The 24,274-nt window shown below is 49.2% G+C and overlaps 13 protein-coding genes across 13 annotated transcripts; 6 read left to right on the forward strand and 7 right to left on the reverse strand.

The window, feature by feature from the left end:
* Positions 1 to 50: 50 nt before the first annotated feature.
* Positions 51 to 1,127, forward strand: TRV_00820 (thiosulfate sulfurtransferase, putative; the record flags this gene model as incomplete). Its single annotated transcript, XM_003024969.1, has 2 exons — positions 51 to 1,018; positions 1,076 to 1,127. The coding sequence occupies 2 exons, from the start codon at positions 51 to 53 to the stop codon at positions 1,125 to 1,127; spliced, it is 1,020 nt and encodes a 339-aa protein (XP_003025015.1).
* A 771-nt stretch (positions 1,128 to 1,898) lies between these two features.
* Positions 1,899 to 3,305, forward strand: TRV_00821 (uncharacterized protein; the record flags this gene model as incomplete). The annotated part of the gene is made up of 2 exons (XM_003024970.1): positions 1,899 to 2,019; positions 2,086 to 3,305. 2 exons carry the CDS (start codon positions 1,899 to 1,901, stop codon positions 3,303 to 3,305), a joined length of 1,341 nt encoding a protein of 446 aa, XP_003025016.1.
* Positions 3,306 to 4,285: 980 nt separating this feature from the next.
* On the reverse strand, positions 4,286 to 4,837 carry TRV_00822 (uncharacterized protein; the record flags this gene model as incomplete). The annotated part of the gene is made up of 1 exon (XM_003024971.1): positions 4,286 to 4,837. One exon carries the CDS (start codon positions 4,835 to 4,837, stop codon positions 4,286 to 4,288), a length of 552 nt encoding a protein of 183 aa, XP_003025017.1.
* Positions 4,838 to 4,986: 149 nt separating this feature from the next.
* TRV_00823 (uncharacterized protein) lies at positions 4,987 to 5,764 on the reverse strand (the record flags this gene model as incomplete). Its single annotated transcript, XM_003024972.1, has 2 exons — positions 4,987 to 5,595; positions 5,651 to 5,764. 2 exons carry the CDS (start codon positions 5,762 to 5,764, stop codon positions 4,987 to 4,989), a joined length of 723 nt encoding a protein of 240 aa, XP_003025018.1.
* Positions 5,765 to 6,234: 470 nt separating this feature from the next.
* On the forward strand, positions 6,235 to 7,134 carry TRV_00824 (uncharacterized protein; the record flags this gene model as incomplete). The annotated part of the gene is made up of 1 exon (XM_003024973.1): positions 6,235 to 7,134. The coding sequence occupies one exon, from the start codon at positions 6,235 to 6,237 to the stop codon at positions 7,132 to 7,134; it is 900 nt and encodes a 299-aa protein (XP_003025019.1).
* A 204-nt stretch (positions 7,135 to 7,338) lies between these two features.
* On the reverse strand, positions 7,339 to 8,108 carry TRV_00825 (uncharacterized protein; the record flags this gene model as incomplete). Its single annotated transcript, XM_003024974.1, has 2 exons — positions 7,339 to 7,733; positions 7,808 to 8,108. 2 exons carry the CDS (start codon positions 8,106 to 8,108, stop codon positions 7,339 to 7,341), a joined length of 696 nt encoding a protein of 231 aa, XP_003025020.1.
* Positions 8,109 to 9,211: 1,103 nt separating this feature from the next.
* On the forward strand, positions 9,212 to 9,880 carry TRV_00826 (uncharacterized protein; the record flags this gene model as incomplete). Its single annotated transcript, XM_003024975.1, has 3 exons — positions 9,212 to 9,360; positions 9,465 to 9,565; positions 9,708 to 9,880. The coding sequence occupies 3 exons, from the start codon at positions 9,212 to 9,214 to the stop codon at positions 9,878 to 9,880; spliced, it is 423 nt and encodes a 140-aa protein (XP_003025021.1).
* A 451-nt stretch (positions 9,881 to 10,331) lies between these two features.
* Positions 10,332 to 11,321, reverse strand: TRV_00827 (uncharacterized protein; the record flags this gene model as incomplete). The annotated part of the gene is made up of 2 exons (XM_003024976.1): positions 10,332 to 10,947; positions 11,125 to 11,321. The coding sequence occupies 2 exons, from the start codon at positions 11,319 to 11,321 to the stop codon at positions 10,332 to 10,334; spliced, it is 813 nt and encodes a 270-aa protein (XP_003025022.1).
* Positions 11,322 to 11,879: 558 nt separating this feature from the next.
* On the forward strand, positions 11,880 to 13,349 carry TRV_00828 (uncharacterized protein; the record flags this gene model as incomplete). Its single annotated transcript, XM_003024977.1, has 3 exons — positions 11,880 to 12,887; positions 12,966 to 13,073; positions 13,173 to 13,349. 3 exons carry the CDS (start codon positions 11,880 to 11,882, stop codon positions 13,347 to 13,349), a joined length of 1,293 nt encoding a protein of 430 aa, XP_003025023.1.
* Positions 13,350 to 14,162: 813 nt separating this feature from the next.
* Positions 14,163 to 15,959, reverse strand: TRV_00829 (uncharacterized protein; the record flags this gene model as incomplete). Its single annotated transcript, XM_003024978.1, has 2 exons — positions 14,163 to 15,427; positions 15,527 to 15,959. 2 exons carry the CDS (start codon positions 15,957 to 15,959, stop codon positions 14,163 to 14,165), a joined length of 1,698 nt encoding a protein of 565 aa, XP_003025024.1.
* Positions 15,960 to 17,882: 1,923 nt separating this feature from the next.
* Positions 17,883 to 19,703, reverse strand: TRV_00830 (C6 transcription factor, putative; the record flags this gene model as incomplete). The annotated part of the gene is made up of 2 exons (XM_003024979.1): positions 17,883 to 18,980; positions 19,083 to 19,703. 2 exons carry the CDS (start codon positions 19,701 to 19,703, stop codon positions 17,883 to 17,885), a joined length of 1,719 nt encoding a protein of 572 aa, XP_003025025.1.
* Positions 19,704 to 21,934: 2,231 nt separating this feature from the next.
* TRV_00831 (uncharacterized protein) lies at positions 21,935 to 23,501 on the reverse strand (the record flags this gene model as incomplete). The annotated part of the gene is made up of 4 exons (XM_003024980.1): positions 21,935 to 22,042; positions 22,106 to 22,288; positions 22,357 to 23,373; positions 23,499 to 23,501. 4 exons carry the CDS (start codon positions 23,499 to 23,501, stop codon positions 21,935 to 21,937), a joined length of 1,311 nt encoding a protein of 436 aa, XP_003025026.1.
* A 120-nt stretch (positions 23,502 to 23,621) lies between these two features.
* Positions 23,622 to 24,178, forward strand: TRV_00832 (uncharacterized protein; the record flags this gene model as incomplete). The annotated part of the gene is made up of 2 exons (XM_003024981.1): positions 23,622 to 23,633; positions 23,744 to 24,178. 2 exons carry the CDS (start codon positions 23,622 to 23,624, stop codon positions 24,176 to 24,178), a joined length of 447 nt encoding a protein of 148 aa, XP_003025027.1.
* Positions 24,179 to 24,274: the final 96 nt, after the last annotated feature.

Genomic DNA, 24,274 nt, shown 5'->3' on the forward strand with positions numbered 1-24,274 from the left:
ATGTAAGAGCACAACTATACCTAAGGAGTTTCCCGACAGGCTACTTAGAAATGGCTACCACAATTCTTCGGCTCGCTCGTTTCTCACAGCGTGCCTCCTTCTCTAGGTCTACATTAGCAGCGAATACCTCTCAGCAACGGGCTATGTCACTACAGTCCTATGTAGTTACGCCAAAGGAGCTCCATGAGGCCTTAAAGGAGAATGTGCCAACAAAAATATCCTCTTCTCCTCGGGTTATTCCACTATGTGCCGCTTGGTTCATGCCCAATGATCCAGAGGGTCGCACTGGGCTCATGGCATTTAAGAAGAAAAGAATCCCTAATGCGCGCTTCTTCGACATTGATGTTGTGAAAGATACCAGTTCCCCTTATCCTCATATGCTTCCGTCGAAGGAGAAATTTGCTGAAGCCATGCAATCAATGGGAATTCGTCGTGATGATCGAGTGGTAGTATACGATACGGAAGAACAAGGGATACTCAGTGCTCCTCGCGTTGGATGGACCCTCAGAGTATTTGGACACCCAAATGTGCATGTTTTGAATAATTTCAGGATGTGGGTTAGGGAAGGGTACCCTGTCGAGGAAGGCGAAGTGACTCCCAATGAGCCATCAGACTACATAGTGGATGAATACCATCCGAACAGAGTGGTCCTCTTTGAAGAGATGAAGGAAATGGGGCAAGATTACGGGAAAGAAGGTTCCGATGCGGTCCAGATCTTAGACGCCCGGCCTGCTGGTCGATGGGCGGGAACAGACAAGGAGCCCAGAGCTGGGCTTTCCTCGGGTCATATGCCGGGATCACAGTGCATACCACTTGGAGAATACCTTGACCCAGAGACGAAAACACTGCGCTCTCCTGACGAGTTACGGCAATTATTCGAGTCAAAGGGAGTTGATCGAAATCGGCCGGTAATCACCACTTGTGGATCTGGAGTTACGGCTGCCGTTATTGATCTTGCATTGGAACAGGCGGATTACATCCCCCAGGAAAACAGACGAGTGTATGACGGAAGTTGGACGTAAGTTGACTTGCTCCCCTTACTGCATACCCCTGCCTTGGATCTAACGTCATCTAGTGAATGGGCGTCGAGAGTGACGGAAGAGAGTGGCCTTATCCGGAAGATCTAACAATTTGAATTGGCTGGTGGTACACTAACCGAAAATCTGTCCCAATTTTTTTTTCCTTCTTTTCTTGGATCAGCAGGTAGTTTGCTGGATTTACGTGCGCATCTGAAAGGAAATGAATGAGATCAGTACCACAAAGGTCTTATGACAACGTTAATGATAAGCGATTGTGTCTCCTCGCTTTGTATCTATTACGTATTTCACTTTTTATCGCCTTAATTTCATTTTGCCCCCGTTATTTTTAATATTAGCAAGCGGAAAGGACCGCTTAGTCATGCTGTCCCCTCAATATCTTTTCGCAAGTTCTCGACTTCATGTTGAATCATTTCTCGCTCCAGGCTGTGTTTCTTCATCAACGGTGGAAGCAGTCTTTTGTCGCATTCACAGAAAGCCGCAGCTTCGTCCAGCGCTGCATATATGCCTAGCTGGTTAAAGATGCTTGAATTCGCTCTCTACCCTGTCCTCAACTATTCCTGTAAGTTGATGGAAAGTCCCCGTCAAAGCGCAGCGTTCTGCTCAGCCATATATATACTGTGCAACATGGGTTACTGACCTCGCCTCTATCACTCATTAGACCATCTAGAATCGACCTTATAACTGGCACTAATGTGCTTGAATCATTCGCAGAGATAAAAATCGCCTTACAATCCATCGGTATAGCCTCCACTTTACCTCTCCGCATGGTCCTCGTTTAACAACCCCCAGTCAAGCAATCATCACCTCCGGCAACCTATCGGGAACTCTATCTCATAGAGATTCGCCTTTACAGCCATCATGTCTGTTGGCCGAAAGGTATTCCACTGTGTGGTTGATGAAACCTGTCTTACCACCAACCTCGGAGAAATCAAGAAGTGGACGTCGCAGGATGCTATTGCCCTCATCGTGCCGTTATACAGTATGTGCTGCAGCTCGGCGACCGTCACCTTGGTTGCTTTGAATTCTTCTCACTAACACTACATAGCCCTTGAGCGTCTCCATATTCTAAAGAAAGGTGGCTCCCAGAGTGGTATCAACGCGCGCGAGGCCGTCCGCTTCCTCGATCGTGTTACGTCCGGGAAACATAACATTTCAGCTGAGAAGGTAACTCTTCAAGGGCCTATGGAACAATTTTCAAGATGGGGAGATGCCGAGAAATACATTCTTCCTGAATTCAAAGAAGAAGCCCCTGCTACTCCCGCCCATGACACCGTTGAATATACGCTCAAGGAAGAGAAATCCCCGGCAGGAGATATCCAGCCCAATGCTCCCAGCGCCCGTGAAATAAACGACATGTCGCAGATGCTTCTGAGCAAGTTGAACTTCAAAAAGGACAAAGAACCGTGCTCCACTTCTGCTGCCTCTGCCGGGACTTCTAGCGGCCCTGCATCACCTACGTCTGGTGGTTCCCGTGCGAGCCCTGAGTGCTCATCCCGTCAACTGGAAAATGATGCAGTTAACGGTGAAGCAGCTATTAATAATGAGGACCCTAGTGCTAGCGTGAAATATGTTGCTCCTGCCGTCCCCAACGTCTTAAAACCGCTCTTGAACGCTGTCCTATGGCGGTTGCATGCCCTCCCTACTATATCAGCTCCCCAATCTAGCTGCATCCTCGTCACAAATGACAGAGAGACCCAGGTTTGGGCCCAGAAGTTCGGTATTATTGTGAAGAATATAGCTCAACTCCGCACGTCCATCATCTACGAGGAAAAGGAATTCAAAAATCATTGCAAATATATGGAAAAGAACCAGAAGGAGAATCCGAATCAAAATCCGACCGAACCAAAGCCTTTGCTGTCCTACGAGGATGAGAGTGATGAGGATGTTCTAGTTTTCGTGCCACGAAAGCAAGGAAAAGCCGGACAGCAGACACCAGCACGGACTCCCGTCAAGAATACACCAGGACGCGGCAATAAAATGGCTACCAACAATTCCACTAGCGCTGGACGGCCCAGAGCTCCTTCAACTGCCGCTGAAACTACTCCGCTGGAGGTACCTTCGGCTCCAATTGACCCGGACTCGTTCAGCCGTAGCATCGGAATGACCAAGCAAAACACGTCCCCCAATGGCAATCCGTCTCCAACGCCAGCAAACCGCAGCTCATCCAATCCGAACCCCCGAGGAAACGGAAATCGCCGTGGTGGACCTCGCGGTGGAGGTTTTAGGGGAGCCGCACGTGGGCGTGGAAAGCTCTGGGTTCCTTGAACAAGACGCCATGCTCCCGTTTGCTTCTATATTGATATCTAGATGCTGGGAGCTGGTATTACGCTTTTCTTTCTCAGAACTCGCCAACCTTTCTTAACCCGAGGAAGATGGTTAAATATGGAAGGATGAAACCTGCAGGAATGCGCACGTCTTTCGAAAGGCTTTTTACAATCGTCCATGTCGATATACCGGCTGATTGCAATGGGTTGAGGTTCTAACTCATCTCGTTTCTTGAACGTAAAGTTATCTCCTGGTCCTCTATTCGCGTCGGATCAAGATTTCCTAAGTCTGGGTTGTCTTCATCTCAAGAGTGGCGGATCTGCTGTGGTGACTGAGCGAACCCCGACATGCACTGTTTTCCATTCTTCGAAACTCATATCATGATTTTCGAAGAGCATTTTCTTGATCGAAAAATAATAGTATTTGGAAGCAAGCCCAGAGATTGGAGGTGGGCGTACACCTACACCAGTATCGCAGTTGATACGATTTACCCTCATTCTTTTACCCGTTCCCACTGTCACTTTATCGTTGGGTGGCGGAGACCCGTGTGAATTTAGGCGTGCGTTGGACGGGGTTTGTGGTGAGACATGTGCTTTATGAGAAGCCTGTCGATGGTTCCCTTGATTCTCAAATGATGAGCCGATAAACCAGTGTTTTTCCTAAGAGTAGTATTATTCGCAATGATAGTATCAATGCAGCCGTTCATTCATTTAACTATCTTTGGGCTTGATCCATTTAGAGTCTCATCAAAATAACATTAAAGATGATTTTCACGAAGTGTAACATAAATTCGTTCTCTTAAATCATGTCAAATTACTATATCGATTTATAGTTCAGAAGAGCGAGTGTTGTGCGAGACATTGGATAATGACAAAATACGTAGGAATCAACAGTCGCATTACTACAGAAATTTCTGGACCAACCATACCATCTTCGACACAGATTCAAAGGTTGCTTTTGTGATAACAATGTCGTGCTCGTTAGCATTGCGGGGTTTCCTTCCGACTATCTTTTCGAATGGTATGGTCATGTCGCCTGTAATATCGGCGATGCCATTGGAATATCTGGCGTGGACAGTTTCTGTTTTGTATTGACGTGGAGTGTTCCCATTTTTTAAAATCGATTTGGGGGGAATGCCGATTAATTATTATCGTTATAGTAACTTTTGTTTCCGATCCTGCGGACTCTAACCATCCTCTAGCATCCATCTTTAATTTGGTATCAGATTCGGATACCCCAGCCTCTATCACTAGGATCGGCCAGTCGTGATCGGAAAGCGTGAAACTAGCATCTGGTTCTTTCACAAACGTTCCACTCGTTGTTCGTGCTTCTCCCGAGTTAAGAATTTCAAATTCTAGACCCATCTTCATGATCTCTTGGTCAATATACACTTCCAGGCGTCGAGCTGCAATTTCATGGGCTTTTGTAATTATAGCTTCGATAATAAGGATTTTGCCTTGTAGGTTGGCAGTTATTTTTGGGCCTTTATCAGGGTAGATAGTGTCAAGTTCTTGAAGAATTGTAGGTGGCATATTTATGACTATAATATAAGGGCTTTGGGAATCGTCTGAACAACACACTCTAGCCCTTATATTTACCAAGAACCTGATATCCTCCATATTGGTATATTTGACTCGAGGTGTCCCATTAGGGAGTCCGGTCAATAGCGCAGAGTCAATATTCAGTCCACGGTAGATCGTGAGAATCCCGGTACCCCTCTGAGATTTTGAAGTTCATGCTTATCAACGATGAAGCATGTCACTTCATTCATCGAGAAATCAGCAATTCTGGAAGCTTTCCCTCTGACAAGATTCAATGCAAAGTTAAGCACTGCTTGGTGAGAAGGATCGAAGTGCCTATGACACCAGTGTTCATCAATATCCATTCCGTCAACAAGCATTTCTGCAGCTATTGCAGCTGTAACCTCCCTTGTCTCGATGTATATGGTGCAGAGTCCTCTTAATAGTGGCGCAAATCGTGGTAGCGGTAGGGTTGCTATCTGATGTGCCGGTACAGTGTCGAGGAGTTCTTTGCTGTATGTTCCCTGAAACTCATCGTGCTCCTCTGGAGATATGATATTCTGTTCCAGGGGACTCAGACGATAGTACCGATCGGTAAACAAAACTATATAGAATTTTGGTTCTGAGCGAGAGCGAAATCGCGGGAACCCTTTCTTGTATTCCGTGTAGATATTATACTCGGTTTCTGGGGCGATATCCAGTATCTCTGTTGACTGGAATATGGACGCGGCAGTCGTAAGGTCATCTTCACGCACACAAAGTTCAAGGTCCTGTCGCCGGATTAGAGAAAGAGGAAGCACACAGGTATATAAAGGGCTTACTTACATGAACAATACGCGGTGCGTTGTAGTAGTTAAGAGCAAGCTCACCAACAATGCAGACCGATATTCCTGCCCTTTGTAGCAGTTCAAGTAACAACTGCATGACAGAAAACTCCATTTTAGCAAAGTACAAGGGCCAGTATCGAGTTAGATTTGTCGCTGGGTTCAAAATCCCGGTCCGTGTCAGTGAAGATTGTAAATCCCGGTGCGTGCGGTCAAGAGTAGATAGGTGGTAGAACAGTTGAAAAGGAGCCGAAGGTGGTAGAGGCTCAACTCAGGCCCCAGCCAGCTGCTGCCTGCCAAGCTTATAACTAGTTAGTTAGTTAAATAACTAACTAACTAGTTAGAAAGTTAATGGCTATTATTGGTTTGGGGGTCTCACTTCAACCTCTAACGAGACAATAGCTAACGAAATAATACTCAACGTCTCTTTCTAACAAATAATTACAGTACCCCCAGCTATGGGTTCGTATTCCTGACTTCTTTGCTTCCCTAACTACTAAACTCAGGGTGTGGAGTAATATAATTGTCGTCTATTGTTGCCCGCAGCCATTTTGATATCCCAGAGGACGTGTCGAATCTACCCCGATGACTCTCTCCAAGCTTACTCTACCATGGCAGCCTCGAAACTCCACTGCGTTTCAAGTAATGTCAGACTTGCACCTCGAAGTCGGTCAACAATATTCAGACTTCCATATTGAACCACGAGCTCCCCGGCTGATCCTGGCAGGCGATATTGGCCGTCTTGCAGATTATAACGCTTATCGCGAGTTTTTATGCACCCAATGCGAGAACTTCAAGGCCGTCTATCTTGTCTTGGGTAACCATGAATTTTTTGGAGTCTCTCGCCGGGAAGGTCTGCGTCTAGCGGACCAACTCCAAGAAGAACCGCATATGAACGGCAGATTGATCATATTGAATCGGAAAAGGGCTGATATCGATAATATCACTATTCTGGGTTGTACTCTGCATTCACACGTACCACCTGAGTCGGAGCAGATTGTTGCCCACAAAATTAACGACTTCCGCCGTATCCAGGAGTGGACTGTTGCCAATCACAACTCAGAGCATGCTGCAGATTTGAAGTGGTTGGCGGAGGAGATCAGCTCACTGAGAAATACAGGGCCTGGGTCGAAGCGAAAGATTGTTGTCATTACACACCATGCTCCTTCAACCAGGGGAACATCTAAACCCTCAGATGAGGGAAATCCATGGAGTTCTGCCTTTGGGACAGATCTTTTGCATACTTCGCAGAAGTCGTGTCTTGATCATGTGCATTGTTGGATATATGGTCACACCCATCATTCTTCAGAATCTATCCGCGGGCAGGTCAGGCTTGTGAGCAACCAGCGAGGCTACGTACTTCCGGGACAGAGCAGCCAACGTCCTAAAAGCTCAGGAGGCATCATGGCAAAATATTTTGGTTTAAAGGACCATAGCAAAGGCAAGCACAATATCTTTGATATAGGAAAGGTCATCGAGGTCTGAAGTTTGCGGTACTTGTCACTCAAGACGAAGATCATTTATCCTATGTGTTGGCCACTTTAATTACTAGCTGATTTTTTTTTTTTTTCTTCTTAAATATTTTTCCGCTGTGTAAAGAAAAAAAGGTCCCGAAACACAACTCAATCTCTTAGAAAACAGCTAATCTCTCTTATAAAGCAGGATAACTAAGTTCCCACGATGTTAATTTTATGTGTTTCCGGTAGCAAGCAAGCCATTCTGGACGTCACCTGGTTGCGGTGGTGGTAGGTGGTGCAAATCGTAAGCAGCTGCAGCGTTAGTGGCAGCGTCAATATTCAAACCAATACGCTCGAAGCAGTGGTGAAGTTCGGGGTAGCGTTTCAAAGCAAGCCCTACATAGAGGCTGCTGAACTGAGACTTATTCGCTTGAAGTATCGACAAAGCGTATGTTTCCAGCCATCGTAGGTCGGCAGAGTCATGGAACTTACTGCGGGTTGCAGCAGCTCTGAGTTTCCCTTTGAACAGGTAAACTGGGTCCAAAAATGAAGTAGCGCCCGATCCTTGGGTTTCACCAGCTATCTGGGTAACATTTGGTACCACATTTGACATATTGAAAGTTGCGCCTATCAAAGTAAATTAATACGGATTTGGAAAGGAAACTTATACGAGTGACGAGTGATATCACGGGGAGGCTTACCAGGAAAGCCCTCGCAAAAGATTTCGACGAGAACCGCTCTCTCTCGGGTTGGCTTATCAGACCAGAGGAAAGCTACATAATCCCGTCTGGATTGGGGAACCGCAACAAACCCCGATTTGCCGTCTAATATATTCAGAATTTGATCTTTATTCACACAAGCAAGACAGTCGACGTCTTTACTTTCTCGTGGCCCTCCCAGGGCTGCCACCGCGTATCCACCAAATATCCCAAACTTCACACCGTGTGCCGACAGCACCCGGTGCAAAGAAATGGCAGCATCATTTAACCGAAGCTGATGCATTCTGTCGTTCGTCTAAATGTAAAATCCTGATAGTATGGAATGCGAGAGAGAATAAGGGGTCAAATCACATTCCCGGGGGTATAAATATTATGGAAAGATGAAATTCCGTGAGTCATTATGCCTATCCGTTGCTGCAGGCTTTGCAGGGTATTCTAGGCAGCAGTGCTTTTACATCGACCAATTGGTTCATGTCACAGGCACCCCAGCAGACGGGTAGGGGGTTATGCAGGAAGATGCAACAAGTACTTGTCGATACACACATTACTGTGAATATCGCGCAGCCTATGAATGAAATATAGGTAATCAGCGAAATGGAGGGTTTTGGTTGGTCCATATCTCTACTGTACGGTCCATTCACAGCTTTTCCGCTCGCATCTGGACTTAAAGCCTAATCCATTACCCTTTAGGAAAAAGAAGGTAGAATTCAGAAGCGATATGACAAGAGAAATAAAAAAAGTATTGATGCCAGCCCAACAGGATAAGGTCTAGTATAATAGGCTAGGGGAAAACACTTGCGGGGCATTCCCGTTCAAAAATCTCAAATCTGGAGAAAGAGGGAATGAGATACCAACCCGGACATTTATTTATCTATATATTGCCTGTAAGCGGAGACGGCCAAAGAGTACCGTTCAATATCTCGAGGTACCTGTCGAATAATACACATCTGTCTTGGATATTGAGGTCGACTTGATAGAAGTAACTTTTAGTGTTATTGCTGTTGCTCGGCCAACCGTCGGTCAGGTGACCCAAGCGGGGGCGTGACCTCGCCACGAGTCGACGTCGTGTGTTTGGCCAACGGTCACAGCTTCGAGGTACAACGGTCAGAAGTACCTGGTCGTATATATTTGCTAGAGAAGATACTTGGCGCTAGGTATCTTGAGCCGCCCCGTGGCTGGTCTTCGCGGCGAGGGTACCAGGGCCAACGTCACTTTCTTCCTCCTCTCCGCCAGGCAACCGAACGGTGTCCTGCCAACTTTGAACTCCTCCTCGCAGCTAACATCCCCTACACACGTCTCCTCACAACCTACAAGTCACATATAGCTACATCGATAGTTTAGCACATCCCGCTCGTTCAAAAGACAGATACCACCGAGTCTTCCGCCATGTCTGACGCTCCTACAAACTCGACAGTTGAGGTTCCCACCTCCCCTATCAGCGAACGCCGTGACTCGTTGGCGAAATCTCTTCAGTGCCGCCCGGATGCACAAGACCTTAAGAATAGACATATACTACTTGATACCAAAGTAGCTCCGTATGTGCCTGCATTAAGGACCTACTATCCTACTGTCCCAACTTCATGAGAGAGATACACGAAGAAGCGCGAAAAAGAAGCTCATGTTTTGACGTTAAATACAGCTCTCTCCAAGCAGCCCAGCAGGAACTCGCACGCCAGCAGGCCGCCGATTCGCTGAAAAGAGGCCTGGAGAAGAGAGCTGACCGTGATACTCTCGTTGAACGTATGTGGCCCTTTCAATTTTTTGGTCATCGATACCTCCTTTTTCTTTCCATTTTCTTCTTTTCCCCTTAGGGTGGATTGTGATGATGCATATGGTTCGTGTGTTGAAAAATGCCAACCTCATCCGCTGTTTAATCTAATAGGAAACATCCTTCCTGCTTCCAATGCTGCTCCGGCTCTCCAAGGCGCTGCCCGCGAACTCGAAAAGCACATGCGTGCTGACTCGCTTGAGCAAAAGATCCTACACCGACCAACGCCTGAAGACTTGGTGAAGGCTGGGGTCCTAACTGAGGAGGAGAACCCTATTAAGGATTAAGCCCTCTCAAGCTATGCTATTGTCTTTGACCCCCTGATGCAATCTCCTACGTCCGCTGGCTCTGTTGTTCAATCGTGTGTTAAGCATGTGTTCATTCACTCTGGTGGCCATCGGTGCTAATGTCTGTGTGCTCTGTGGAGTGAAATGAAGAGCTTCAGAGTCGGACGGGTTAAATTGCCTAGCTGTTTCTTGTTACCCTTTCTGCGAATGCCATTCCTGCAGACACGTCCTAACTCAAGCATGGCCATGGTGATAGTAGTTAGCATGCGATCGAGATAAATTATGGAAGAAATTGAACTTCTTCATGTTCAAACTCATTAAGGAATATCACAGTCCAAGCTAGCACTCTCGGAGCATAGCCTTCCCTTGTATGTTACACCATAGCTCCGAGCGCCTCCATAACCGTCTTACTACCATGCATCTTTTTCCGCTTTCAAGAGAGAGTAAATCCTCAGTGCGACTCAACCGCAGCAGCGCTGCTCAGGTCCGGCACCCACCCGGAAGGCCGCTCTGTTCCTCGTACTAACAGCCCATACACTGCTCGCTCCACCTTTTCGACACTGGCTTGCATAACCTCTGTCTTCTTGTCTACTTCCTTCCATCCATTCAATCCACGAGGGACATTGAGTTGTTCAAACATTGCCCGGAGCTGACGTAGGTCGGAAAGCACAGCATCTCCACCCATGGAGCCCTCAGACTGCTGGGTCTTATCTTCTTCCTTTATACTTGCTGTTCGGCCAGTAGCCATCGTAGTGATAGCGAATCGCATCATTTCACCAGTCAAATCGTAAAGTCCAAGCACATAGTCCGCTTCTGTGACTTTAATACCGGCTGGTAGTGTCTGTGAAACCTCTTCCAAGGTGATGAGTTGTTTCTTCTCGAGGTACCGGTGGAATGATATGGCTTCGATGTACTCTTGGATTCCCCATGTGATTTGATGGTATCTGTACGCGTTGGCGCCAGACACATCTGCTTCAATAGACTTGAAGAGCTCTTGTATTTGTTTTATACGGTCGTCCGTTTCCTTTGCAATTTTGGGAGGGATTGGTGCATTCACTGTGCGAACTCTAAAGGGGGATAAGGATAATTAGTGTGGAGTGTATGAATGCCGAGAGCAGTAGAGAGACGCTACCTTTGCAAGGAGAATATTCTAAAAAAGGGCGATCATTAGTATTGGTTGTAAGATAGAAGACAATAGTGTGAAAGGGTGCACTGTAGCTCAGAGACGGTTTCTATAGACTCACATCTTCTTGCTTAAAGCTGTGATATCTCTGGATGCTTTCACAACGCGTTCCCTTCGGTCATGATGCTCATCAAGCTCATTGCGGAACCCAGTAAAGATAGACTGGATAGAAGATACATCAGGCGAGGTATCCATCTTTTCAGTGTCTGGATGGTTTGCTATCACGTTGCCATCCCGCGCTCGCTTGTTGCCAGCCATATGGTTGTTAGTGTCAGCTAATAAGTCCTTCTGTCCCTCCAGCTTTAGTCTCTTTCATTCTTTCATCTTGGCTCTCTCGATGTTTATCAGAGTCAAAGCTCGCGATAAGGATAAGCAGGATTATGTAAGTGATGGCCGTTAAAATCACAAAGGTTTAGATATTAGTAAGAAGGATTATCCAATAAAAACCTGCCGTTCTTGCAGAATGTCCGAGCGCCCCGCCATAGCCGCGTACGCTTTATCCGGGGTCAACAACAACCCAGCAATCTACACGTCGACTTCGCTTTCGGCCTGCTTGATAAGATCTCGCTGTATCAAAAGGGGCCGTGGCTTTTCTCCTTTGCCTTCGCTATAGTTCAGCAACAGACACTCGTTCAGACCCAGCAGTTGGCCCGTTGCTTGGTCGGCTCCCGAATTGGCCAAAGGGGCCAGATGTTCATGTTTTCCACAAAAGCAGCAGGCCATACCATTTAGACGAAATCCACAGCTGCATAATCCTGGACCCAGGACAGCCAAAGAAGGATTTTTTTTTTAAACCCTCCCCCAAAACGCTCCATAATGGCGTGGTTTTTTAGCTCTCCCTACCTCGTGTTTGGGGCCGCGATATTTCTTCGAGTTGTTCTCTTGTTTTACGGCCTCTATCAGGACTCTCATTCGCCCATGAAGTATACCGACATCGACTACTATGTTTTCACTGATGCCGCCAAATTTGTCTCGGAAGGCCAGTCGCCGTATGATAGAGCAACTTACAGATACACGCCATTACTTGCATGGATTCTTCTCCCGACCACATGGACCGGCCTCGGGGGTCAGCAAGTCTGGTTCTCCTTTGGCAAAGCTTTGTTTGCTGTCTCTGATATCATTGCGGGATGGCTGATCCTGCATGTTCTCCGCTCCCATCAACGAATGGATATGCAGCGGGCTCTTAAATTTTCAAGCATCTGGCTGCTGAATCCCATGGTTGCTACTATTAGCACCCGAGGGAGCTCAGAGGGGTTTCTATGCGTTATGATCATGGCGCTACTCTGGGCCGTTCTAGAGAAACGAACTATACTAGCTGGCGTCCTTTTGGGTTTCGGCATACATTTCAAAATATACCCTTTCATATATGGCCCGTCCATTATCTGGTTTTTGGAAGACGAGGAAAACGATAGCTTCAACGGGTCGAAAGGGTTTACTCTCGGCAATTTGATCGACTACGTCTGTCGGCTTCTAACGCCTCAGCGTATAATCCTTGGCTTGACTTCCCTTGTTGTGTTTGCAGGGCTGAATGTCGCTATGTATATGCTTTATGGAACTCCTTTCTTGCAACATACCTACTTCCACCATGTCACTCGCGTCGACCATCGCCACAACTTCTCCCCTTACAATATGTTACTCTACCTTTCTTCATCCGAGATCTCCCAAGGCATTCCCGGGAATAACTTTGAATCTCTCGCTTTTCTACCTCAATTAGGTCTTTCAGCTATCCTTATACCGCTCGCGTTGGCCAAGAGGGATCTTGCTGGAAGCATGTTAAGCCAAACATTTGCATTTGTCACCTTCAACAAAGTCTGTACAAGCCAGGTATGTGTGTGTCCTTTTCGTCAACAATGTAGGCTCGGGTCTGTGGATTCTCCAGCGTGGTTGCTGATTCAGATGTAGTATTTCCTCTGGTACCTTGTGTTTTTACCGCTGTATCTCCCCTATTCCTCTCTCATCAAACAACCGCTTTTCGGAATTACTGTTGCCGCTCTGTGGGCAGGCGCACAGGTAAGCTACACACTCTTATGCCGAGATTGATTACCATTTGAATTAGGGATACTAACTAGTCACCTCTGCTAGGCACTCTGGCTTCATCAAGGTTTCCAGCTTGAGTTCCTTGGGGTTTCAACCTTTGTTCCAGGGCTATATTTCTCCTCCCTTGCATTTTTCGTGATAAATATCTGGATTCTGGGTATTATTATTTCGGACATCAAGAATCTTCCTCGGGCAGGAAAGGGCAAAGCTAACAATCGGAGCCCTGCCGCGGTGAAGAAAGATATATAGCTTTTGAAATAATATTGACCTTTTACAATAATACTATATGTCTTCAAGTCAGTGAACTAGTTCTTTTTGAGGATCAGGAAATAGTATTAAAATCTGGCTATACAGACGTATCTCAAACAAATAAGATAAGAACAAAGAGACAGAGACAGAGGCAGAGAGACAGAAAGAAGAGACAGATCCCATGAGCCTTAAGAAGGAGAAATTAACAGGAAGTTAGTAGACAGACAGACGGGGCAGGTCCGACAGGCTTACAACTCAGGACGCCATTGCCATGCGTGACAAACAAATATTGGAACCTTGGAAGCAGCAAAGATCCTGTCATTTTAAAAAAAAAAATAAAAGTAAATGAAAAAAAACAGGTCGGGCCAGGCCATTTCTTTGGTGGTTCCACTTTCAACTCTCTCACTTCCGCTAATCACCTTAATTAAACCTTTTTGTGTGTTCTTTCCGCGCCCAGTTCTCCTGACACCATGCAATACAGGCCAAATAGCAGAAAGGGGGTAATTTCGACAGATGTTTATTTCCCTGAATCAAGTGTGGTAAGGGGAGGAAGGGTGAAGGGGGGGGAAAGGGGATATTTTCGAAGATGTCGACTTTTCTCCACGATCTAGCCATGAAAGGGAGGAAAGGAAGTAGATTTTTAGTAAGGAAAAAAAAATCAATAGTCTGTGTAAAATATTGTAGTAAGCTTCGGTAACGCTTGAACGAGATGACGATGACTAGGATGATGTTGAGCCATGGCTGTGACCCTAGAAGGAAGAAGTAGGCTGGCCATGGCGAAGATGGAGGGTGGTAAATGGGCGATGGGTCAAGTCAAGGCTTTGACTTGTCGGCGATAATGCGGTAGCAGCTGGTTTTGATGCTAAGAGGCCTGCTTCGGGGATATGATCGCGTGCCTGTTCGGGAGTTGATGCCGTAATCTTCAAGGATACCATTATTTAGCTCTGCGAACTGCGCCTCTGGCCTGTTTTCTTCGAGCGTTTTAAGGATAGCCTCGCTCCATACGCCCGTGCAGGTGTTGCCGACTAACTGGAAATACGGGTTTAAGAGGCCACAGATAGAGTCGAGATCTATAAACCGGATGCGAATGTATTGGAGGGCGGGTAGTGCTCCGAGCGAGTGAATGGCAGCGATAACTAGCTTTTCAAACTCGATGATGAAGGACATGTTAGTGATGCCGGATATGTCGGTTGGTATGAGGGAGCCATCGTCGGATTCATGGCCCCAGCAGCAGGCCTTGACGACCAGGTCCACTGATTTCAGCTTTGATTTGCGCTGGGAGGAGAGCACTGCTGCTCTGCCGGAGAGGAAGAGGCTGGCGCAGACCTTGCCGGTGAACGTCAGGGATTCCAGCTGAGGGAGGATGGCGCCGAACAGCCGGCAAAGGTGCTTTTCGTCTTGCGGGTTGAGGAATCCACGTGAGCTCGTCTTACTGCAGAAGCCGTCGAGGCTGATATTAAGCCGGGTCAGCTGAGGTGGGAAGGTCCTGAGAACCTTTGAGATGGTGATGTGAGCTTCGCGTTTGGACTTGGCGTAGAAGCAGTGCCATTCGCGAAGGTTAGGCAAGGCTGTGGATAGATTGGTCCAGTGGCTGTAGTCGCGCATGATGTTCCATGCGCCTTTCATGATGAAAGTCTGGATGTTTGGGAGAGGAGTAAGCGACTCGAGTCCGCTGTCCCCCCACGGATCGCTCTCAAAGTGTCTGATCATGGGAGGCTTTTTGCAGTGTCCGCCTTCCAGAGTCATCATCTTTGCATCAGGAAACTGAGACGCAACGCTCTCAAAGATCTGTTGTAAGGTAGCATTGTGACTGGCCGACTTGAAGTTGCAGTTCGTCCGGCTACTGGAAAGGGCATCCAGGCCGTGCATGTACGACTCCATGGTGTTGGTTTCGATGACGCCAAAGTTTGCCTGTCCGCTCTCCCGGCGACTGGGAGGAGAGAAATGAGATTTCCTCAGACGATCGCCCCAAACGGGGACCCATATTTCGATGTGCCGGACGTATGGTTTAAGGTGAGGGTGTGCATCGAACCATTTGGCACATTCTGCCAGACAGTCTGTCGTTCCCTTGACTTGAACTGTACAAAAGAGAAGAAGAAAAAAAAGCACGCCAATTAGTATAAATACGCTCGTTATCGATCATGATCCGTAATGTGGCTTTTTAGTATTCTACTCACTGTGACGGTAGATCCTGCCCTGGACCAGGGCTCTGTATGCCCGTGAGACCAGGGCGAGGTCAGACAGGGCCTTTCTACGAGGGTGTCGGAGTGCCTTGCTCCAGCTTGAAGTGGTGACTGTTGCAGAGGTGATAGAGGCAAGCGTCGAGCCACGGACTCCAAGGATATGGTCGAGGATGGTCTCGTGTATTTCCGGCGGCAGATCGCTGAAGTGCGTAGACGAGAGGTCTGGGTTGTCTGCAGCAGCCGAGTAGTCCATGTCTACATCAGCCACGGGACAGGAGGCCGGCGGCAGCAGTTTCGTCTTCAGGTCGTCTGTCGAGGGCACGGAGAGCGTGATGGCGTGGAGAGGCGGTTCGGAGGTGTTTAATGAGGCCGTCGTGGTCAGCAAAGGGGAGACGTCCCCCGACTGTATATCGACTGACGACAGCATCGTGTGCCCAGGACAGGAGAAAAGCCTTTCTCTGCTGCTCTCCTCATCCAAGTGGTTCTTGTTTGTGCAACTATATCCCAGGGACTGTCATATAGCAAGAAAACCAATATTTAATTAGCACCACGAACGCGATATGACATGGACGGCCGTCGGTGTCCCGTCCACCCCCCCCGTCTGTCCCCCTTTTTTTATGACAATATAGCAGCATATTAAACAGGACAGAACAGGACGGGCTATGGGGGTGTTTTACATACCTGCAAGTCAACCAGCCCTTTTCCCGACCGTTGAGAGCCGGCCACACCCCAAAGAGGCCCCCTCACCAGCCCTGCAATAAGGGTTTATTACCCTGGCCGCTGCCCTTTTTTTTTTTCCTTTGTCGAGATAAGAGACGGGCACCACGGCGAAACGGCGAGTTGCAGGTTGTGTTTCTGCGTGGTGCGAGCCAGTTGGGACGACGAGAAGGACAACGACGAGGAGGAGGAAGAGGAGGAGGACGAGGACGAGGAGGACAGGTGGTTTAGCCGGGGTATCCTTTATCGCTGCCGGCGAGAATTTTCAAAAGGGATGCAGAGGCGATCGGAGCAGGATAAGATAAGGGCGGAGCATGTGACCTCCCCCGGCGCGTAACTTGCTAGTCTTTTTAAGTAGTTTTAAGTAGTGCTAGCAGGCGACTCGGGTGGCTCCAGCGGCTAGTTCGCGAGACAGCGAGATGCGAGGGCGTAGGGGGACGCGCAGAGCCGACAATTGCAGTGAAGAAGAGACTGCGAAGACGATGATGAAGTCGTGAAAGTCGAGAAGCTGGAAAAAGTTGGAGATTTTCTGGTTGCAGCAGCAGAAGAAGAAGCAAAAAGTAAAAAAAAGAAGCAAAAAGCGCGATTTGGGCGTCAAAAAAAAAAAAAAAAAAAAGAAGGCGCAAGGCGGTGGGGACAGGCAGAAAAATAAAAAGGCGTGACTTGGCAGAAAAAATAAGGGAGGCCCTTTTAGGAAGGCGGCGAGGGTTTGTCCACGTGGTCTTTATAGATTGGAAGTAGAAGTAGAAGTAGAGAGTAGAAGATAGAGGGTAGAGAGTAGAGATAGAGATAGAGATAGAGGAGGCCATTAGATCATTAGATTAGGTAGGTTCTAGTGCATAGCTAATTCTAGAGACGCTGGTTGACATGGTTTTTTTGGAAGATATAGAAGATGTTTTTTTGGCCAGTGGGGACTTCCACTTATTCTTTACCTGGAACAGCAAGGCCCTTCCTTCACTGACCACCGGCAACCAGCGACAACGGTACATAAGTAACCACTCCTGACGTCATTCTGTGCCTTGACTAGGCTTGATAAAAAAAAAACACTCAAAAAGTGCGAAAGAAAAAACATTTCCTGGCTGTTAACACACTTGGGTGAGGAGACAAACTGGTCCATTGAAGCCACACGGGCATTCATTAGACTGGCCGGTGCTTCACTCTTGGTTCACTGAACTATGGCATGATACAGTAAACGCAGCTCAATCCTAGCATTGGTACCTGAGGGGAGTCAGTAGTTGAAGTTGAAACCAAAGATGACATGGTAGGCAGGCAACCCGGACCAAGGTAGACTAGCCAGGGCCAGGGCTGTCAGGACAAAACCCTCCAGAACTTGATGCTTGATGCTGGACAGCACTTGGACATCATCTTCCTCCTCGGCTCTCTCGTATAAATATGCAGGAATGGAGCGTCAGGGCCAGAAACGCTGGTGGTTCTCGTATCGAAATCGCCGCCTAAGTCCCCTCTGGCCTGGGAGGCGCCAAAGCTTCCCGGTTTCCCGACAGCCGAAAAGCCGGGGAAAGTGTCACGTGATATATAGGGGGTAGGTACCTTAATTCAATTGAGGGTGGGAGAGATTGATTTATCATGTCTTGTGTTTAGGGTCTGTGATTAGGAGAAGACACAAGGCACACAGCTAATGCCAGGGAACCTCGGCTGTGCAGTCCCAGCCTCGGAGCAGCCAGTTGCCGATGCCCTCGTACTGGCCGTAGAGGACCTCGTCGGGGATGATCGAGGTAGGCTCCTCTACCCCAAAGGCAAGCTGGGTATTATGGTCTATCACCGACGCGAGAGGCAGATATTCGTCGACGGGGGCCGAAGCAGAGTCCATCGGTGTTTTCAGCTCGGCGAGTATCCCTGCGGTCATCATGTCAGATACCGTCCTGGCATACTGGTCGTCTTCCTGCCTGCCCGAATCGACGATGTCGTGCGGGTAATGGGCGAGCATGACGTCTCCAAGCCGGCATAGATCGGTGCCAAAGCCGCAGAAGGTTGCCTGTTGATCGCTTGTAAGTGGAGTAGGTTGGGGCCGCTCTGAGGGCCGAGCAGCCTTTGCAGTCTCGTCGATCATGCTCTGCAGGGCCTTGAGGCTGCCGATGGCAGAGGGCCAGCGTTTCGACAGCTCCCTGAGAGAACTGCATATTATTCGCAGGTCCTGCTGGGCTCGCTCCCAGAGGTGAGGGTAGGAGTAGCACGAGGCCAGCCCGACGCCCGACGCAAGCAGGTAGAATGTGAATATGGGGCCGAGGAACCGGATCTCGTCTCTTGCAAGAAAGTCTTCAAAGATGCCGGCGACGAAGGAAGAGGCGAGGATGGCTGCTGCCGAGGGGATGGTGCCTGGGGAGGAGGCCCGGTAGAGAATGGCGAGCACGACAAAGTATGTGACGTGCAGCTGTCGTGCTTCGAAGTGGTAGGGCATGAGCACCAGCTTGGACGCCGTTGATCCTTCTGGAGGCAGGACTCGCTGGAAGAGACGGAGCTGCTCTGGCAGTTCCCTCGACCATCTGTAGATGGCGTTTTCGATGGCGGTTCGTTTAGGCCGTGTCAGCGTCCGGCGACAGCAGGCCTGGGTGACGTCGCCGAGAAGCGAAGACACCTCGACATGGGCGAGGAACAGAGCATCGTCGGCTCCGCATCCGTAGAAGTCTTCAGGAGTGAGCGGCCGGACATCGTTGTCCTCGGTGTTGATTGCCCGCGGCCGGCCATGGCTGGCGGATATCAAGCAGTCTCGAGCCTAAATTCAAAAAGAGAGTTGTATAAGCTACCGTTATATTAAGTATTGTGTCATTGTGTCATTGTGTCATTTTTCGCCCTTCAACAAAAGAAACAGGCTTACGTAGAGTGTCCACCACAGTCTCCGCCGCAAGGGTGCCTCACGGCCCGGCGGAGGCTCCTTGTGTAGCCCGATCTGATATGCCAGGCCAACTCCGATCCGACTCCAGAACCCGCTGGTATTAATGGAAACATGCTCGGGACCCTCGGGGTTGTACCAGTGCAGGATACACACGGCAGTGATGACGGTGATGGTATTCTTCTCGTACCCGGACCAGAACAGGGCCTTTGCTCGACGGTAAAACTCGTTGGACGAGGCGTAGGCCGTGACAGCGGGGGCAGAGGATACCCGGCTGGCGGCGAGGAAGACCGCCTGGAGGAGCAGGATGGACAACTGGCTATCCCGACGCTCCATGAGCCAGCTCCTCTCCACTATAGGCATCCATGGAGCGCATCTCTTCATAAACGTATCGATGAGACCATCCCTGACGGCGCGAGGCGGGAGGTCGAACGCATGCTGCAGCTGTAGTATCTGGATGTCCTCCTCCATCAGACTCTCCGTAGCAACGGCCGGGTAGGCCTTTGCCCGGTCTTCGTTGATAGGCACCTCGCCCCGTATATACTCTGACCGGCCGAGGAAGGTTGTGCTGCCCCCTGAAGCCGGCTCATGCAGGCCAGGCTCCATCTGCTGCTGCTGGTGCTGCTGGGCGCGCAGGGCCACCGAGCTCGAGGCATTCTGCGAGTAGAGAGTGTTCCCGTCTGCATCCTGCACAGTCGTCGTGGTCGTCGTGGTCGTCGTCGTGGTCGCTGACGGGGTCGCCGGAGCGTTGTTATGGCTGTTGTTATTATTATTATTACTATTGCTGCTGGCGGCGGCGGTTATGTTATTATTATGGTTATTGTTTGGCGCCGTGGAGCCGGGACCCCCTGAGGACTCCGATGTGCCGGAAGGCTGGCCATCGGCAAGGATGGCGCGACGAGGCTCCCATCCCGGATACCCGGCCTCCCACTGCTGCGACCGTGACGGAGGCAGTAAAGGGGCTGCGCTGAGATGCTCCGTCCCCGTAGGCGTCGTCTCGGGCTCTTCCTTGGTGTCTGAAGCGACCTTCCGGCGTTTTCGCTTGCGCTCGCGGGGTCTAAGAAGAAATGCGACGAGAATCAGCCCAGCAGAACCATACACGCACACGCACACACACACGCACAGAGGCTAGCACTAGCACTACGCGCGACGAGGGAGATATGCGCAAGGGCGAACGGGGGAGGGAAGAGGCGATGCGTACGAGCAAGTCCAGTGGTTCCGGGCGCAGTTCGAGCACTGCTGGCCGCCGTCCGGGTATATACAGCGAATCTAGCGATGGCCCCGGCACCGTCGGCCTTCGGTTAGTGGAAAACTCGACGGTAAAAGAGACGATTGATACTGCAGCCAGGCAGCCAGACGAGTAGAGTGAAAAGACAGACTATGACGCCCGAGGAAGAGCTGCTGGCGCCCGCCGTAGACAGAGAGAGAGAGAGACGACTTACCTTCTTCTTGTTGCAGGCAACGCAGGCTGAAGCGGCTCGCAGCCGGGGTGGGCTTTCGCCGGGCATAGCGCTGGAAGTCGCCGGAGTGTGCGAGGGCTCGTTATCGCCCATCCAGCCGGCGACGAGCACAAGCACACAGAAAGAAGCAAAAGGCAGGTGAAAATAGAAAGAAGTAGAAGTAGAAGTAGAAGAAGTAGTAGTAGAAGAAGCAAAAAAGTAGAAGAAGCTCGTCGGGTCGGGAGGTAGAGAGAAAGGAGAGCGAGAGACTCGAGGCGGGCTTATTTTTTTATTTTTTTTTTTATTTTTTTTTTTCTTTTTATTTAGTAAGTTAGTTTTAGGCGATGCGGCAGCCGAGTTCGATCTCCCCTTTGAGCGCGGGAAGGGCTGTGGACACCTAGGAAAAAAAATGCTGCCTAGCGACTGGGCTTCAGGCCTCTTTGTGTGTGGGGGGCGGATGGGAGGTTAAGGGCAGGCAGGCAAGGGGGGCAGTGGGAGAGAGTAATAGTAATAGCAGAGGATTAAGATAGGAATAAGGTGAAAAAGAAAGAAGAGAAAAAGAAAAGAGGCAGCATAGATAGAGAGAGAGATCACGTAGAAGAGAAAAGGAGCACCGGAATGCAGACTGCTGGGATCCTGGCATGTTTGGCAGTCGAGAGATGCGCTGCGATCATTCGACGGCTGGTCGGGCCGGGCTACGGTGGTTACCTAGCGTTAGGTAGGTTGGGTTGGGCTGGCAGGCGAAGAAGAAAAATACCCGAGCGGACCGGCGCTGAGGATGAGATGGCATGGCGATAAAGACGGTAGATAGATAGATAGATAGATAGATTGACAGATGGAATACGATGCACGTCAAGAAAACCAACAGGTCACATAATTTAAAACAGGGGGTGAGGTAAGTAAGGGTAGGAATTTTGGTCAGCTTCATTATTTATCTATACTATCTTAACCGGGGTTTCGAAGGACGAAATGTGACCGGATTTTCAATAGACGTCTGCCATTGTCCGAAGCTAATCGGTCGACAGAAATCCAGTACATCAGGTAGTTGCCGCAATCCCTAGGGGACGCAGGTCAAGCCATCGATCTCAGCACATCTTCGGCACAACAGCAACCATTGAGAAGGATTGTGTTGTAATTTGACATCCGTGCTGGTAAGGGAAGAAGAAGAAGAGTAAGATAGAAAAAAGAGAAAAAGGAGCGAGGAATGGAGGGTAGAAAAGACCTCCATGGAATATTACATTATTAGTATAGACGTCAAAGGGGTAGTTGTTATCATACAGTAGAATGGTTTCGTAGATGCAAAAAAGGTTAAGGGTCGAGCAATGGGAAAAAAGGGGGAGGGAAGCCGAAGAAGAAGTAGGTCGAGTCGTAAATGCGTGAAAGAAGCTGGCGTGACTTTTAGAGCTCACCACCGTGGGTTTGGGCAGGGCCGGGCATAAGTTTTCCCTTTTTGAACTCTTCGATTGCGAGGTCGAACCTGGCACCAAACAACCAAGCAACGAAGAACTAGAAAAAAGAGTTAGTTAGTTCATCGGGTTGTTGTTAGTGGGATGAATAGTTAACACATACCATTGTTATAGTGACGAAGAGCAGGACGCCGAAGATGGTGAGCATTATATACATGGTGTCTTTCTTTGCTTCGGCGTCGGCTTCGTCTTGGGCCAGCTGCTCGGGGGATTTCTCATTGGTTAGTCTTCGAGCAGCCGCTTCCGGCGACTGCGAGGGGAAAATACGCTCAACGACCTTTTCGACCTGTGATATTGTATGTCAATTAGCAGATATTCGCATGAAATTAAAAAGAGGTGGGGGGGAGAACTAACATGTCCGCAGGCCATGCTGATCTTGAGGAAGTTTGGATCCTTGGAGGTGTTCTTCTGGTGAATGGCCCGAGCATAGCGACGGAACACGTCACAGGCAACTCGCACGTTCTGCGTAGAATCTATCATGAGCCGACAGGCAGTGCCCTTGGTTATCTTGATGTTCCGCTCAAACATGGTGCCGTTGCGGAAACAGAGCTCCAGAGTCGAGATGGCCATGGTCTGCGGGATGCAGCAGAAGTTGAACACACTCTGCTCCCGGAGCGCGGAGAGATAGTATATACAGTCCTCTACATGTGAGAGGGCATTGAGAATCATGTCAGCGTTACAGTTAAGGGCCTGCTGGCGGAACTCGGGCTTGAAAAGGTCACCGAACTCCTTGACGTGTCTCGACCAGATCTCGCGGGGCCAGAAACGACGCTTGTCATCGTGGTCTTCACGCACGTCACGAATGATGTTCGTCTTCTGCAGGAATCGCCCCATGGAGATGAACAACTCCGGACGCTCCAACAGCTCCGGCCGCGCAAAGCCAGCCTCGACAAACAAGCGGGTGAGGCCCTCACCCACCAGACCGGCCACATAGTAGCAGTAGAGGTCGTAGTCTTCAATGGTCTTGACTATTTCGTCGTCCTCTTGGCCGCGTCTGATGTAGTCTGCCATGCCATTGCCCATCTTCTCGGTTATATCTTTGATGATAACCTTGTAGGCTGGCTTGATCTTCTTGAATTCCGTGATGACGTTGTGGAACTGAACCAGCAGCTCCCGGTCCTTCTCCTCCGGACGGTTCCCCGTGAAGGTCCAGCCATCTTCTTCAAGAATGTCCTTGAAACCGCGCAGTATGGGCTCCTTGGTCTCCAGAGGTATCGACGTGTCGTCCTCGACCGTGTCCAGGCCACGAAGGATGAGATAAAACAGACATACGGGCATCAGAAGCTCGGGATGGAGCTCCATGATGACAGCAGAGAAACTTCTGCTGGTAAGCTTGAGGAACTCATAGCACTTCTTCTCCGTCTCTGTTTCCTTGGAAGGGTCTCTTGTATGTACAGGCTCGTGGTACGTAGTCCTTTTTTTTTATATCCCATTATGGTGGCTGCGGTCAGCAAGCGATGCAGCCTGGCAGGGTATGCGCGCGGGTTAGTACACACCATTGGATGATAGCTCTGAGCTCCTGGGGGTGGCAGAGGTAGTAGACAATCTCTGTTGCCTTCATTGCGGCAGCTTATGCAGGGGCTTCTTCTGTGTGGCAAGTGAATAGAAGGATATGGAGCATGAAAAAAAAGGTAACGAGGGAAGCTCGAGGACCAGCTCAAAAAAAAGGCCTGCCGGACGGCCAATTACAAGTATACAGACTCAGAAGACGAGGATATGGAGAAGAAAATGATAGATACAGGGAGAGAAGAGAGAGAATTGGGGTCGAGGACGGCGGTGGAGGAGGGCGACGGAGCGTCGGGAGGTTGCTGGCGTTGGTGATGGTGATGATGATGTTGTTGTTGTTGGTTTTCTTTTATGCAGGAGAGAGAAAAGGAAGAAAAATAAAAAGGAGAAAGAGAGAAAAAAAGGAAAAGTAAGCTTTTGGGCCTCCCCTTTGTGGGAGGGCTTAGTCAGCAGTGCCATCAAGCAAGCCAAAGCAAAGCAAGAAAGCAAGAAAGCAAGAAGAAGAAGAAGAAGAAGAAAGCAGCTTTTCTTTCGGGCGTTGCAGAGAGAAGATCAAACAATGGATGTAGTTAGCCAGGCGGGCGACGGTGACGGTGGCAAGGGGGATGAGAGAGACGGCATCCAGAGGCCAGCAGTGGATGGATGGCTGCAGTGGTCTTCCAGCAGCTAAAGCAAACCTGCCTGTAGCCGGCCGCCGTCACTGTGACTGTGACCGTCACTTGTCCATGTCAATGTAGGTAGCCAGCCGGCGATGCTAACTAACTGC

Source organism: Trichophyton verrucosum (genome assembly GCF_000151505.1).
Source record: "Trichophyton verrucosum HKI 0517 chromosome Unknown contig00082_1.f1.exp, whole genome shotgun sequence".
Classification (NCBI taxonomy): Eukaryota; Fungi; Ascomycota; class Eurotiomycetes; order Onygenales; family Arthrodermataceae; genus Trichophyton; species Trichophyton verrucosum.